Source organism: Aquarana catesbeiana, linkage group LG08 (assembly GCF_042186555.1).
Source record: "Aquarana catesbeiana isolate 2022-GZ linkage group LG08, ASM4218655v1, whole genome shotgun sequence".
NCBI lineage: Eukaryota > Metazoa > Chordata > Amphibia > Anura > Ranidae > Aquarana > Aquarana catesbeiana.
The window spans coordinates 297,893,201-297,909,769 of record NC_133331.1 but is presented as its reverse complement, the minus strand read 5'-3'; the positions used below and the strand labels follow the sequence as shown (position 1 = coordinate 297,909,769).

The 16,569-nt window shown below is 44.6% G+C and overlaps 2 protein-coding genes across 2 annotated transcripts in view; both read right to left on the bottom strand.

Annotated features, from left to right (window-relative positions):
- Window positions 1-5,768, bottom strand: part of LOC141106844 (uncharacterized) — a 209,570-nt gene extending 203,802 nt beyond the window's left edge. The window contains 1 exon segment of the mRNA XM_073597772.1: window positions 4,338-5,768. Coding sequence (XP_073453873.1) covers window positions 4,338-5,753 — 1,416 coding nt within the window. The 5' untranslated portion in view covers window positions 5,754-5,768.
- An 867-nt stretch (window positions 5,769-6,635) lies between these two features.
- The window catches only part of LOC141106843 (uncharacterized), a 59,983-nt gene continuing 50,049 nt past the window's right edge, over window positions 6,636-16,569 (bottom strand). The window contains exons 4-6 of the mRNA XM_073597771.1: window positions 8,618-8,845; window positions 6,942-7,148; window positions 6,636-6,839 (exon numbers count right to left, since the gene is read on the bottom strand). Of these exons, the coding sequence (XP_073453872.1) occupies window positions 6,636-6,839; window positions 6,942-7,148; window positions 8,618-8,845 (639 nt within the window). The remainder of the gene's footprint in view (window positions 6,840-6,941; window positions 7,149-8,617; window positions 8,846-16,569) is intronic.

Sequence of the window (16,569 nt, the reverse complement as noted above, 5' to 3'; positions counted from 1 at the left end):
TCACTCACTGTGTTCATTCAGGAAAGGAAGGGGCCAGCAAATTATATACTTGTACTGGCCCCTTTCCCCGCTCTCCATCCTGAAACATCCCCCTGTGTGCTTAGAGGAGGGAAGTCGGAAGCTGCTGCGGGGGAAAAGAGCAGACGTGGGGGCCTGGACGGAAGTTGAAGGAGTGCATGTACTAGAACCACTTCCCCTGCAGTGCAGCTGGAGGGAGAAGCTGGCCACACTACAGGGGAAGACAGAAGAGGATCAGTATCTGCAATAGGGATGAGCTTCGACTCGAACATCAGCTGTTCGCTAGTTCGCCAAACAGCGAACAATTTGGGGTGTTCGCGGCAAATTTGAAAGTGCTGATTTCAAAGGCTTATATGCATGGTGTTGTCAAAAAAAGTGTTTGGGGACCTGAGTCTTACCCCAGGGAACATGTATCAATGCAAAAAGTGAAACAATAAAAGTGTAATATTCCTTTAAATTTTGTACCTGGGGGTGTCTATAGTATGCCTATAAAGGGGCGCATGTTTCCTGTGTTTAGAACAGTCTGACAGCAAAATGACATTTCAAAGGAAAAAAAGTCATTTAAAACTACTCGCGGCTATTAATGAATTGCCGGTCCAACAATACACATAAAAGTTAATTGATAAAAACAGCATGGGAATTCCCCACAGGGGAACCCCGAACCAAAATTTAAAAAAAAAATGGCATGGGGGTCTCCCTAAATTCCATACCAGGCCCTTCAGGTCTGGTATGGATATTAAGGGGAACCCCGCACCAAAATTAAAAAAAAAAATGACGTGTTGTACCCCCTAAAAATCCATACCAGACCCTTATCCGAGCACGCAACCTGGCAGGCCACAGGTAAAGAGGGGGGGACGAGAGAGCGCCCCCCCTCCTGAACCGTACCAGGCCACATGCCCTCAACATTGGGAGGGTGCTTTGGGGTAGCACCTCCCCCAAAGCACCTTGTCCCCATGTTGATGAGGACAAAGGCCTCATCCCCACAACCCTTGGCCGGTGGTTGTGGGGGTCTGCGGGCAGGGGGGCTTATCGGAATCTGGAAGCCCCCTTTAACAAGGGGACCCCCAGATCCCGCCCCCCCTGGTAGGTACATAAGTACCCCTACCATTTCACAAAAAAAGTGTCAAAAATGTTAAAAATGACAAGAGACAGTTTTTGACAATTCCTTTATTTAAATGCTTCTTCTTTCCATCTTCTTCGGTCTTCTTCCTTCTTCCTTCCTTCTTCCTTCGGTTTCTTCCTCCATCTTCTTCTTCCTCTGGTTCCTTCTCCGATCCTCTGCTTCTAGCTCCGGTGTTCTCGTCCGGCATCTTCCTCCGCGGCATCTTCTTCCCCGCTTTGTTCTTGGGCCGCTCCGCATCCATGATGGGAGGCTCCCGCTGTGTCAAGCTTCTCGTCTTCTGACACTTCGTAAATAACGGAGGGTGGGGCCATTCGGTGACCCCGCCCCCCTTTGACGCACGGGGACTTGACGGGGACTTCCCTATGGCATTCCCCTGTGATGTCAGAGGGGGCGGGGTCACCTGTTACGTAACCGGGTGACCCCGCCCCCTCTGACATCACGGGGACAGCCATTGGGAAGTCTCCGTCAAATCCCCGTGCGTCAGAGGGGGGCAGGGTTGCCAGGTGGCCCCACCCTCTGTTATTTAAGAAGTGTCAGAAGACGAGAAGCATCACACAGCGGGAGCCTCCCATCATGGATGCGGCCCAAGACCGAAGCGGGGAAGAAGACGCTGCGGAGGAAGATGCTGGACGAGAACACCGGAGCAAGAAGCAGAGGATCGGAGGAAGAACCAGAGGAAGAAAAAGATGGAGAAAGAAACCGAAGGAAGAAGGAAGGAAGAAAACCTGAAGAAGATGGAAAGAAGCATTTAAAAAAAGGAATTGTCAAAAACTGTCTCTTGTCATTTTTAACATTTTTGACACTTTTTTTGTGAAATGGTAGGGGTACTTTTGTACCCCATTACCATTTCACACAGGGTGGGCGGGATCTGGGGGTCTCCTTGTTAAAGGGGGCTTCCAGATTCCGATAAGCCACCCGCAGACCCCCACAACCACCGGCCAAGGGTTGTGGGGATGAGGCCCTTGTCCTCATCAACATGGGGACAAGGTGTTTTGGGGGGGCTGCTACCCCAAAGCACCCTTCCAATTTTGAGGGCATGTGGCCTGGTATGGTTCAGGAGGGGGGCGCTCTCTCATCCTCCCTCTTTTCCTGTGGCCTGCCAGGTTGCGTGCTCGGATCAATATGAGAATAGGAGTTGCCTATCAATAAAATTTCAGAACAAATGTGACGCGCATTCCTCCAGCCGTGACCAGTATTGGTCATATTTTATTTCAGTGATTTCCTCTGGTATGGATTTTTGAGGGGACCCCACACCATTTTTTTTAAATTGTGGCGTGGAGTTCCCCTTAAAATCCATACCAGACCTGAAGGGTCTGGTATGGATTTTGAGGGGGACCCCAACACCATTTTTTTTACAATTTTGGTGCGGGGTTCTCTTTAATATCCATACCAGACCTGAAGGGCCTGGTATGGAATTTAGGGGGACCCCCATGCCATTTTTTTTTTTAAATTTTGATTCAGGGTTCCCCTGTGGGGAATTCCCATGCCGTTTTTATCAATGAACTTTTATGTGTATTGTCGGACCGGCAATTCATTAATAGCCGCGAGTAGTTTTAAATTACTTTTTTCCTTTGAAATGTCATTTTGCTGTCAGACTGTTCTAAACATGGGAAACATGCGCCCCTTTACAGGCATACTATAGACACCCCCCAGGTATGAAATTTAAAGGAATATTACACTTTTATTGTTTCACTTTAAGCATTATTAAAATCACTGCTCCCGAAAAACCATCCATTTTTAAAACTTTTTTTTGCGTTGATACATGTCCCCTGGAGCAGGACCCGGGTCCCCAAACCCTTTTTAGGTCAATACCATGCAAATTAGCCTTTAAAATTAGCACTTTTTTTCTAATGTTCGTGCGAAGTTTTGGTCCGTTTGCAAGTTCTGGTGCAAACCGAACCGGGGGGGTGTTCAGCTCATCCCTAATCTGCAATAAGACAGTACAGCTGTCCCTCCTGCTCAGCAGGTGCCTGCCCCCCCATTTTGAACTGATGGGGCCCGGGCCCAGTACAGGAGGGCTGGCTGTATTGCCTTATCAGCTGCCTTGGTTGACCCTGTCTTACCTGTCCAATATATAACGCCCAAGCTTCATCCATCGCGGTGGGCATACCCCCCAATGGGGTCTTAGGGACATGGAGAATGTTGCATTTGGCCACTAGATGGAGCTAATGCCTATGATACTTAGTGCCATATAATAGCCAAATGCAGTTTTCTCTGTATTACATTAATAGTTGGTATAATATTGCTGGTCTAATTATCTTATGTCCTAATATGTGACAAGCATTCAGCCAGCTGTGCCAAATTCTGGCCGTATTTTCATTTACACAGCAATTTCCTATGACCGTCATCTCAATTATGGGGCAATAATGCGGTATTATTACTGCAGTGCCACATTATTGCCAGTAGACGCGAGCCAATGACCATAGGAAATCACTGAAATAAAATATGACCAATACTGGTCACGTCTGGAGGAATGCGCGTCACATTTGTTCTGGAATTTTATTGATAGGCAACTCCTATCCTCATATTGATTAGCGGTTCCAAATAAATAACTACTGCAGTAGAGAACAGACACAAAAGATACACTCCGCATCTTCCCAAATAACTGTTCTGTTTTATTATGACACAATTGAAGGTTTTTATACACATGATTACGTAGCTATCACATTAATATTACAATTGTACTTTTATGGTAACAAGGGGCGTAACATAGGCAGGCTAATTCTAATCAGGACTGGAAAGAATGCAAACATGTCATGAAAACATTATTAGAGCCGTGTGCAATACATACAAAATACAATACAATTCTATACAGAACTTACACATTTCCTTTACACATTCATTCTACAAAGTTTTTAGAAACAGACCTGTAAGTGTTTGTGAAATCTTCCACCACAAAATGTACTCAGCCAATGAGAGGTAATGACTCCATTTTTATTTTTCTCCTGCTATCAATGGCCAACACGGTACAACACTTCATCCATGTCTTTGGTGATCTCTGATCTCCTTATCAACTGTTTCTTCCATGATGAAGATCAGCCATGGAGTATATCTGAGGTGTATATCAGGGTGTGCTTCTTCCCCACATGTCCAGCAACATTCATATACAAGACATTTCCCGCACTCACTAACACACCTCGAGGGTTGTGTGGGACCCCTGATGTACAGGAAGACAGGACTTCAGTGAGGAACAATTCCCTCACTCAGGACAGGAAAGGGGCTTCTCCCCTGTATGCAGTTTCTCATGTTTGTAAAGACTGGACTTCCTTGAAAAATATTTACCACACTCAGGACAGGAATATGGCTTCTCCCCCGTGTGCAATCTCTGATGTCTGAAAAGATTGGACTTACGTGAAAAGCATTTCCCGCACTCAGGACAGGAATGTGGCTTCTCCTCTGTGTGAGATTTCTGGTGTCTATAAAAGCTGGACTTATCTGAAAAACATTTCCCGCACTCAGGACAGGGATGCAGGTTCTTCTCCATGTGCAATCTCTGATGTGTGGTAAGACTGGACTTCAGTGAAAAACATTTTCCGCACTCAAGACAGGAATGCGGCTTCTCCCCCGTGTGAGATCTCTGATGTATGGTAAGACTGGACTGCGCTGAAAAACATTTCCCGCACTCAGGACAGGAATGCGGCTTCTCCCCCGTGTGAGATCTCTGATGATCTGAAAGATGGGACTTCCGTGAAAAACATTTCCCGCACTCAAGACAGGAATGCGGCTTTTCCCCTGTGTGCAATCTCTGATGTTCGGAAAGATGGGACTTCTGTAAAAAACATTTGCCGCACTCAGTACAGGAATAAGGCTTTTCCCCCGTGTGCAATCTCTGATGCGTGGAAAGATGGGACTTCTGTATAAAACATTTTCCGCACTCAGTACAAGAATACAGCTTCTCGCCCGTATGCATTTTCTGATGATGGGAAAGACTGGACTTTTGTGAAAAACATTTGCCACACTCAGAACAGGAATAAGGCTTCTCCCCCATATCAGATCTCTGATGTATGACAACCTCTGATTTTTTTCCAAAACATTTCCCACACTCAGTACAGGAATATGGCTTCTCACCTGTGTGAGTTCTTTTATGCACTTTAAGTTTGGATTTATAATAGAAACACTTCCCGCACTCAGTACAGGAAAACATCTGATCTGTTGGAAGGGCGGCACCGTCCCTCACAGTCTGAGGTTCCTCAGGATAAGAGGAATACGATGGTCCGGCACCGTCCCTCACAGTCTGAGGTTCCTCAGGATAAGAGGAATACGATGGTCCGGCACCGTCCCTCACAGTCTGAGGTTCCTCAGGATAAGAGGAATACGATGGTCCGGCACCATCCCTCACAGTCTGAGGTTCCTCAGGATAAGAGGAATACGATGGTCCGGCACCGTCCCTCACAGTCTGAGGTTCCTCAGGATAAGAGGAATACGATGGTCCATCTACACTGTGTGGTGCCGGATGGACATTTGAGGTAGTCGGGTTTTCTCCTGGACTATACTGTGTGATGTCCTCATCTTCTACTTTACAGTCTGGAGACAAAGTGAGACAATCCTCTGAGGTTTTCCTCATCTCCCGTCCATCTACTAAAATAGAAATACAAAGATTATTACTAGACATGAGCTGATTGGTTCCCCTAAACCAGGACTCCGCCCACATCAGGCAGCTTTGTCTCTGAGGATCTTACAATTCCCCCCTCAAGGTAACTAGTAAATGGGTCCTCTGATCTCCTACCAGTTCATTTCTTTATTCATGGACCTTAGTCAGAGAGTGAGGAAACAACGAGAACTGTCTTTTATAGGAGTGACAGTGATGAGGGGATTATAGGACGAGTGTCCCCACCCCCTCTATCACTCATTGCCATCTTCCCAACACAAGAAGTCCTGCACTTCCTTATTTAGTCCATGATTTAGTCATGAATAACAGCGGGGCTGAGCCCCACCAGAGGTCAGAGAGTGAGGATGGGGGGAGAACAACCAAAATGAAGACTGGACTGATCCTGAAGACCACCATCATTGGGTTATTGACTCCTCCCTCATTATCACTTTCTGTTTAAGGTTCCAAAGTTGGAGGATGTTATCACATTATTATCACCATGTAAAAGTCTGTGCTCCAATCAAATCATCAGATATAAAATGTCCAGCTGGTAGGAAATGGATGTAACAAAAGAGAATACATATTATGTGTATATATAGCAGTGGGTGGAGGGGAGAGAGCAGAAGTCAGGAGTATGTAATGTACAACATAGAGTATATAGTGCAGGGGTCAGGAGTATGTAATATACAACATATAATTACTATATACGGTGTAATGGTCAGGAGGACTTATAATATTGGTATTCTGTAATCAGCAGAATCTCCATAAATCCAGTCTAGATACATAAATTGTGTCTGCAGCACATAGAAGGAAGATTATCCGAGAGAAATACAGGAATACAGGACGGGGAACACAGCTCAGGAAAGTGACCAGGGGATTACAGGCTGATATCACCCAGTCCCCACCCTACTCTGGACCAATCAGTGAGCAGTATGGGTGGAGGAATGTATTTAGCGTTAATGACCCACCTGTGCTGATCTCTGTAGGAGTGTCCTCCTCTATAAATGTCCCCGTTATTCCATCCTCCTCCATAGACTGCTGATCATCCCTCACATACCTCTCTTCTTCTTCTGATTTAACCTCAAATTCTATATCGATTGGATCTCCACTCTAAACCATGAACATGATAGAAAAATATTGTGACATCATATAGAAAAAAAAAAAAAACATCCTCTGCAGAAGTCCATGTTCTAGATGCTCCGATCCACCAACCTTGTAACATTGAGGCATGGTGTGATCTTCCTGTGTGGAATCCTGGGAATACAGAGGACGGGGACATCTCTCTGGTGGGTTCCTGGTATTAGGTGGCTCCATCATATCCTTGTGTCCTTCTGAAAACTCCTCCATCACTCCATACTCCTCATCCTCCTCTTTATACTCTTCTTTAACATCAATATTATCATCCCCGAGGTTTCCACTCTGCATATATAATAAAACATTCATTGTAACAAACATGCTTTAGTATAAGGCCTGATGCACACGGGGCGTTCAAAAAAATTAGCTGCAAAGCCGCTACCAACGCCAGGAAAAGGCGGCTGAAAAATGTGCTTTTAGTAGCTTCTTGCATTGGCGGTAATGCACGTTTAGCCGCGCTAGCTCTTAGCAGCGTTTCTCTGCCTCTATTCAAAATTGATGGTTCCCTATGAGAGGCCATTGATTTGAACAGAAGTCGCACCACAAGTCAGCTCATGATGATCCGACTTGCGGTGCGGCTTGTGCGCTGAGGACCTTGAAGGGGAACCCTCGCCAAAATGAGAAAAAAAAACTGGCATGGGGTTCTCAAGAGCATACAAGACTCTTCAGTTTGGTATGGGCGTAAAGGGGAACCCCCATGCCAAAAAAAAACAGACCATTATCCGAGCATGCAGCCTGGCAGTTTAGGAAAGGAGGGGGGGGACAAGCGAGTGCCCCCCTCCTGGATCATACCAGGCCACACGCCCTTCAGAATGGGGGGGGTAGGGTGCTTTGGGCAGGTGGGGGGCTCTGTGCCCCTTACCCCAAAGCACCTTGTCCCCCATTTTGATGGGGATAACGGCCTCTTCCCCACAACCCTGGCCGGTGGCTGTGGGGGTCTGCGGGCAGGCAACTTATCTGAATCTGCAAGCCCTGTTTAAGAATCTGGGGCACATTTCTTAAAGGGGGCTTCCAGATTCCAATAAGCCGCTCGCCCGTAGACCCCCATAACCACCTGCCAGGGTTACGAGAAAGAGGCCCTTGTCCCCATCAACATGGGGACAAGGTGCTTTGGGGAGGGGGGGAGCGCAGAGCTCCCCCCATCCCCCCATAATGAGGGCATGTGGCCTGGTATGGTTGGGGGGGCATTCGCTCATCCCCCCCTTTCCTGACCTGCCGGACTGCATTCTTGGATAAGGGTCTTGTATGGAGTTTGGGGGGGACCCCAAGCCAATTATTTCTCTTGGGGGGGAACCCCATGTCAGTTTTTTTTTCTTTAATTTTGGCGAGGGTTCCTCTTCAAGATCCTTAGTGCACAAGCCGCACCGCAAGTCGGATTACCATGATCTGACTTGTGGTGCAACTTCTATTCAAATCAATGGCCTCTCATAGGGAACTATTGATTTTGACATTGAAAAAAAACGCTTGGTGCGGCTTAACAGCATTAAGTCACGTTTAGCAGCGTTAGACATTTTTACAGCTCTAATGCTGGTCCTCAGAAAGCGCTGGGTCTGAGGTTTTTTTTTCAGCTTGAAAACGCCTTATGCCACTTACAGCTCCTAAACACCTGTGTGTGCGCATGAGGCCATAGAATAAAATGGAGAAGCGTTTTTAAGCTGAAAAAATAAACCTCTGGCGCTGCTAAAAGCGACTGTAAAAATGAACTGTGTGCATGAGGCCTAAGTCATAACTACCAATAACTGTCAATCATCTACCTGATGATGGTGGGGGATGGTGTGACCTTCCTGTGTGGAATCTCGGGAATACAGAGGACGGGGACATCTCTCTGGTGGGTTCCTGTAGCTGGATGACTCTTCCATGGTGTCTTGGTGCAGATTTTTGTAAACTTTTAGATACTCTGACTCCTCCATCACCCCATCCTCATCATCCTCCTCTTTTATCTCTTCTTTAATCTCAACTTTAGGATCTCTCAGGTTTCCACTCTGAATATATAATAAAAATGACATCAATGGTAACAATGCAGATAATGTACAGATCCTAATGATACTATCAGTGATTGTTCCTCATCTACCTGATGATGGTGAGGGATGGTGTGACCTTCCTGTGTGGAATCCCGGGAATACAGAGGACGGGGACATCTCTCTGGTGGGTTCCCATTACTGGATCCATCTGTAGGAAACACACACACTGACTGAATACATTGTTTCTATGTGTTTATCAGATGATGGGGGATCTAGGTGGACCCTCCGTACTGCTCTCTCCTTTACAATAAAGTCTCCTCTTACCCGGTGATGTGAGGGGCGGCTGATTGTCCATCATGACGTCCTTCCCAGCACCGCTCACCTCTCCTGTCAGCAGCTCGATGATCTCTCTGGTGACTTCTAGAATCTTCTTTTTATTTCTCTATTCTATCAGGGAGGGAGGTGGAGGCAATGTGATGGTCATATGATCTCCAGACTTCACAGGAGGAAAACTCTAGATTTGAACACAAATAGTAAAATCAAATGACATTCCCAGAATCCTCCTCACCTCACTGGTCAGGTCTCTTTTTATTTAAACCCCACTTCATGCTGAGGTTTCTGATATTACATACAATGCAGGTCCAACAGCCCTAATTTGAAAGTGAGGAGGCCAGGGGCCGGTCCACATCCTAAGAGCATCAGAAAAAAAGTTGGATAGAGGGATATTAAGAGGAGGAGCTGTGAGGTCAGTGTGATGTCATAGGATTCTCTGACTCTGATTGGAGGGACATTGGGAGGAGGAGCTGTGGGGGGTGCTGCGTGAGGTTTCTGTACACAGAATAATATCTCTCAGGTGCGTCCCTCCTCTCCTAAACTGGAAGATGATCTTTGTCTTTGGGCTTTGCCAGGACACATCATATTCCTGTGATCTCCGTGTACTCCGGAGACTTTACTGATCACATTTTAGGATGAATATCTGAGACTGGGATCATTATGGGAAAAAAAAAATTCCGGACATTTACTGCAAATTAAATGTTTCCCTTTTTCTACTTATTTGAATCTTATAAAATAAAGACATACATATTCCAATCCCTCCTAAATAAACCGCCCACCCCCCACCACTAATAAAAGTACTATAATCCGTTTGTCAGGAGTGTGTTGCGCTCCTACTCCTAATTCCTGTATCCTGGTTTTGGCTGTGATGCATTCTTTCTTTCTGTCTGTCCACCTGCAAGGTGATTGATGTGGTCAGTCTCTGGGTGGAGACCAAACCTGATTTAAGCCAGCCAAGCCTGCAGTCTCATGCTTGTGATATTGCGTTTGTAACATGTGCTCCAAGCTCTCTGTTTGTCTGCCCTGCTATGCTGTTTGAATTTGCTCGTTGATGACCTCGGTTCGGATATCGACTACACTCTGAACTCAGTCTGACTTTTGACTATGGATTTGACCCTGACTATTCTGAACCTTGCCTGCCTTGTACCCGGACTGTCATTGAATCACTCGGCCTGTCTGCCAACCGCAAATACCTGATTGCTGTGCTGAGTTTGCGCCTTCCTTGGCGTGGTGGCCAGGAACTATAGCATTGTGTATAAATCCTGGGGGCAACTGGTAGACCTGCTTGCCTTATGGGTAAGGGGGCTGCTATAGGTGAAGAACACAGAAGCCAGCTATAGTGTCTGACCACCTGCGTTAGGGGTAAGTGTGACATTGTTAGTATAGATGTAGAAAATGTACAATAGACGGATGAGGTGAGAAGGTGATTGGTGGAAAAGGTGACATCTCCAAAATGAAGGAAATGTTCCAGCCCTGTAAGTGGGGGGGGGGGATGTTCTGATCTTGAAAAGGTTAATCTACCATTCCACATTATATATGGCTGGGGGGCACATATCTGGGGTTCATCTATAAGTGGATTCTTTATTTAAGTGGGCACACTTTGGTTTTGCACAAAGTGAGAAACTACAGCAAACACCAAACAGACTGCAGGTGACCTTGTTTCCCCATCTAGCTCTCCTTCCTCTCTGTATTATATTGTATTGTAACTGTACTGTCTGCCCTCATGTTGTGCAAACTGTCGGCACGATATAAATCCTGTATAATAATAATATATGTGTGTATCATCATCTGCTGGAGATAAAAGACGTCACAGTGACTATGGAGGAAGAGGACGGAACATGACGGGGGGTTACTGGGTGTAAATAGAAAATAAGATCTTATTACCTCCTCTACTGCCGATTTCAACAATGTCTCCTCTGTTATTCGTACCTCATGGAACTTCCTGTCCTTATCTAACATCACTTCCTGTTTTCCCTGACATCACTTCCTGTCTTCCTTAGAGACTTCCTGTCTGGATAGATGTGAGAAGATCACCACCTCGTGGAGCTCAGAGGAACTGCAGCCCAGAGAAACGTCTCGTAGTGTGAACACAGCCTTGTGCTAGGGTTGCCACCTCATACATTTAAACCCGAACACATATTAATTGCACGGGTTCTGTGGCTGATTAAGGAGGTAATTAAACACACTCGGTGCCTTATCTGCATTAAATTAGCCTCAAAACCTGTGTAATTAATATGTGTTCGGGTTTAAAAGGATGAGGTGGCAACCCTACCTTGTGCGGTGTGTGTATGTACTGTATATCCTTATAGTACACCTCCCAACTTTTTGAGATGGGAACAAGGAACACCTATTAGGAGAATTAAAGGAGAATTATTTTTAAAAAAAGGATTAGGTAAACCCACAAGTGCTTTTTTTTCACCCCTACAATTACTTTATACCGACTATTTGACTTTACAAATGCAACAATTTAAAAATTGGATGAAAGGTTTCGCACTGGGAAACACTTTTTGAAAAGTTAAAAAGTGCATTTTATATTTATATAGATCAGACCAAACTGACGTACAAATGAGGAGGAAAGAGGGACAGAGAGACTTTGTTGCAAATGGGGGACAGTCCCTCAAAATCCGGGACAGTTGGAAATTATCCTTATAGATGTGTAGTGCTCCCCCCGCAGGAGCCACTGATGATATCTGTTCTTTCCACACAGTACAGAGGCCCCCCAGTCACCCAAGTAACTGTCCATTCACTCCAATAAACAGTCTAGGGGTTTGTCTCTTTGTAATGAATTGCTTGTAGAACTCGGAGTTTGGGATACTCCAAAACTGCTACCAACATTAACCCCTTGCCTACCGGGCAATTTTACCCGCTTTCTGTCCAGGTCAGTTTTTAAGTTTTCAGCGCTGTCACACTTTGAATGACAATTGAGCGGTCATGTAACACTGTACACATAGGACATTTTTATCACACAGATAGAGCTTTCTTCTGGTCATAGTTAATCAACACTGGGGGGGGGGGGGGGGGTATTTTTTGCTAAATTAACAAAAAAAACATTGACAATTTTGAAAAAAACACAATTTTCCATAGTTTGTTATAACATTTTGCATCACTGGTGTGTGCTGATGAGGCTGCACTGATAGGTTACACTGATGGGAACTGATAGGCAGCTCTAAATGAGGAGGCACTGATTGGCATTACTGATGAGCTCTGATTGGCAGCACTGGTGGGCACTGATTTTTATTAGTGCCAATGTCCCTTTAACATAATCACACACATAGGTTGGACTTGATGGACTTGTGTCTTTTTTCAACCTCACCTACTATGTAACTATGTAACACATACCAGTTATCGGCTCTCCTCTCCTCACACTGTCAGCACGAGGAAAGGAATGCCGATAATTGGCTTTTGTTTACGTTGTGATCATCTGTGATTGGACACGGCTAATCACGTGGAAAAGAGCCGCTGATTGGCTCTTTAACCCCAATTTATATTAATTCCCTCCTACTTTGCATTTAACCCTGATTGCATTAAGCACGGCCTCATCCCCCATGTGACGTCCATCTCTAGACCGGACCCTGCATACACCCACTTCCACCTCATCCATCTGCGGACAGACACCGCACACACGGAGCGGCACCAACGAAGTATGTTTGGCAGACGACCTCCATGTGGACTTGGTCCATGCGGCACTAGGAGCCTTTCAGCACGGTCGGGGAGTGGTGAGATTGCACGGTGTATATTGTCCATTGGACACCCACCACATCCAGCCGGCTTCCTAGCGTCATACGGCATGCACTCCGCTCCTACTGGAACCCGCTTACAGACCGGCCCCCATACAGCCAGATCAGTCACGGGGAAACCATTCAGCATACTGGAGCTCAGACATCTGTCAGCCTTATTTACTGGAACTTACGGCGATATCATGTACATAAGTAAAAACGGGGGTTATTCCTGCGCTACCAGTTAGGAAAATAGGTCTAGTAATCGATTTTTAAACCTATATGCAACTTCTCTTAACGGACAGCTGCATGCACCGAAAACAAGGGCTCAAACACCAGCCCAATTCAAATGGTATAGAGAGAGGGGGGGGGGGTGCTGCGCTAACCAGAGGGGTCTTGGCTTATAGGGATAGGTAATATTTCCTAGTATCCATAGATCACGAGGTTTTAAATAGTGAAAAACGTCAGAAAATCGCATGAATTGGAATAGAGAGTATGCATAGATGTAGTGACTCAAAATTAATTACATATGTAGATCCAATCGGTGATATAAATATAAGAATAAACACTGGTGCATATATTGATTAAAAAAGTAACATATAAAAACCAATTTTGCATATGTTAAAAATGTTTAAAAATTCAATATAGCCAAAGTGCTCGTGCTCTTGTGCCTTAAATATAAAGATCAAACTCATACATATGCTAAAGTGCAAAAATGAAGCAATAAAATAAAAACAAACAAGTCATATATCAAGTGGAAACAAACAGAAAACGAGTGAAGCAAACAAGAAAAAAGAAGAAATGGTCGCCTGATCCTTATGTTGCGACCCGTGCGACAGTGCAAGTATAATGTGAATGAATAAACCCACTCTGATAATTAGTGTCCAGAGTAAATTAATAATTCAAGTGTCCAAAGAAATAAATAGTGTTCAAAAGCCAGTGCTTAAACGCAATACTCCAATGACAGTGGGGTGTTACTATGCAGATCAGACACTCTATGTCTTCTTCATGCAGCATGCACTAGTGTAGGTAATGGCCCCTTACCTAGCGGTGCTAGGTCAACCGCATATAAGTTGTTAACTCTCGAGGTCCTGGGTCTCTCCTGTGTCTCTGTGTCCAGACTTGCTGACTCTACAGGATCCTATTGGGGGCTGGGATATGTCTAGTTGTGGTCCTAACTGGGGTCCTGGGACAGTGCGGCTCCTAGCTCCTCCTCCACATCATGTCTCCATTGTATGTAAGATATAGGATAAAGTACCCAGATAGTGAAGAATGTTTTTATAGGTCACTTTATTCACATAAACCATATACAGAGTACTCACATTAGCAGTTGTTCTCATAAAGCATGGTATCCTATGAGCAGCGAGCTCGCAATGCATTCAGCAAGGAAAGTAAAACGAAACAAGCCTATTCCGTCCCTACGCGTGACGTCACTTGATCACGTGACTTCTTCAGGGGATAAACGAAATAGGCTGATGTTAGTCTTAAATAGTCTCTCCCATAGGAATAGATTGGCGGCCATTTTCTTGTAGCCGCGCCGGCCATCATTAGGTTACCCATGTGCGCGGCCATTTTCTTGGTTGGTAAAAGGTATGGCAAATGTATTCAGTGGGAGGAGGCCGAATTGTTGGTATGTTTCCATGGTGATGGAGCGGGACGTCCTTATCTCGTTTGTGTATCTTTCAGAGGTGGTTGTTACACCACGCCAGACTCTGAGAAGATGCAGACCCGTTGGCATGTAGTTTAAATGGAGGGCTAATCGTGGGTTCTGGTTCTGTGTAGCGATGTGAATGGGGCATATATAAAATCTTTATTAAAATATTAAACTTTAAAAGAAAAAAGAAGAACACTCAGGTTCTTAGTATAAAATACTTATGTAAGACTCCAGGGGTATATTAATTGGTAAAAAGGACCAGTTCCTTCTATATAAAATCTGTATATATAAAAGGGGGTGGTAATTGGTTAGCTACTTCACAGGGAGGTGGTGGAATAGGCTTATTTCCCCTATCCTGTAAACAACACACTAGGGTAAGCGGGGGGGGGGGGGTATCTGGGTACTTTATCCTATATCTTACATACAATGGAGACATGATGTGGAGGAGGAGCTAGGAGCCGCACTGTCCCAGGACCCCAGTTAGGACCACAACTAGACATATCCCAGCCCCCAATAGGATCCTGTAGAGTCAGCAAGTCTGGACACAGAGACACAGGAGAGACCCAGGACCTCGAGAGTTAAAAACTTATATGCGGTTGACCTAGCACCGCTAGGTAAGGGGCCATTACCTACACTAGTGCATGCTGCATGAAGAAGACATAGAGTGTCTGATCTGCATAGTAACACCCCACTGTCATTGGAGTATTGCGTTTAAGCACTGGCTTTTGAACACTATTTATTTCTTTGGACACTTGAATTATTAATTTACTCTGGACACTAATTATCAGAGTGGGTTTATTCACTCACGTGATCATTCACATTATACTTGCACTGTCGCACGGGTCGCAACATAAGGATCAGGCGACCATTTCTTCTTTTTTCTTGTTTGCTTCACTCGTTTTCTGTTTGTTTCCACTTGATATATGACTTGTTTGTTTTTATTTTATTGCTTCATTTTTGCACTTTAGCATATGTATGAGTTTGATCTTTATATTTAAGGCACAAGAGCACGAGCACTTTGGCTATATTGAATTTTTAAACATTTTTAACATATGCAAAATTGGTTTTTATATATTACTTTTTTAATCAATATATGCACCAGTGTTTATTCTTATATTTATATCACCGATTGGATCTACATATGTAATTAATTTTGAGTCACTACATCTATGCATACTCTCTATTCCAACTCATGCGATTTTCTGACGTTTTTCACTATTTAAAACCTTGTGATCTATGGATACTAGGAAATATTACCTATCCCTATAAGCCAAGACCCCTCTGGTTAGCGCAGCACCCCCCCCCCCCCCCCCCTCTCTCTCTCTATACCATTTGAATTGGGCTGGTGTTTGAGCCCTTGTTTTCGGTGCATGCAGCTGTCCGTTAAGAGAAGTTGCATATAGGTTTAAAAATCGATTACTAGACCTATTTTCCTAACTGGTAGCGCAGGAATAACCCCCGTTTTTACTTATTGATCCATTACATACATACATTCCCGCAGCAACCATGGAAGTGTTGTCATTTTTGGAAAAAAGAAAAATAAACCTAGAGGAAGTGTTTAATGTCAATCAACCCAACAGAAATAAAACAGGCGACTTAGAAAGCCTAATGAGAAGATTGGGACACAATATGGAAAAACAAGTCAGTCTATGGTGGGACACCAACACCTTCGAGACAGATCTGAAAGAAGGTATTGTCCCTAGGAGATTAAGATGGGACGTCCCTCCAAACGACGGCCTAGTTGACCAGGAGTCGACTGACGAATGGTTCAAATTCTTCAACGATAAAGGCCTGGAACTCTTGAGGTTCCTACTACAAAGGAAAAAGAGGAAGACTGAAATAATCAAACGGAATATTGCTGAAATTAAGGAACAACTGGAAACTTTCAAAGAAACGACAGAATTCAAAACACTTACCACACAGCTAAATAGGGATTTAACCAAGAAGGACAAAGAGGTACAACAAAGAAAAAGTAAAAAATACATTAGGGACATTAATGATTTTAGGAATAACCAAGCCTTCAAATGGCAAAACCAAATAGG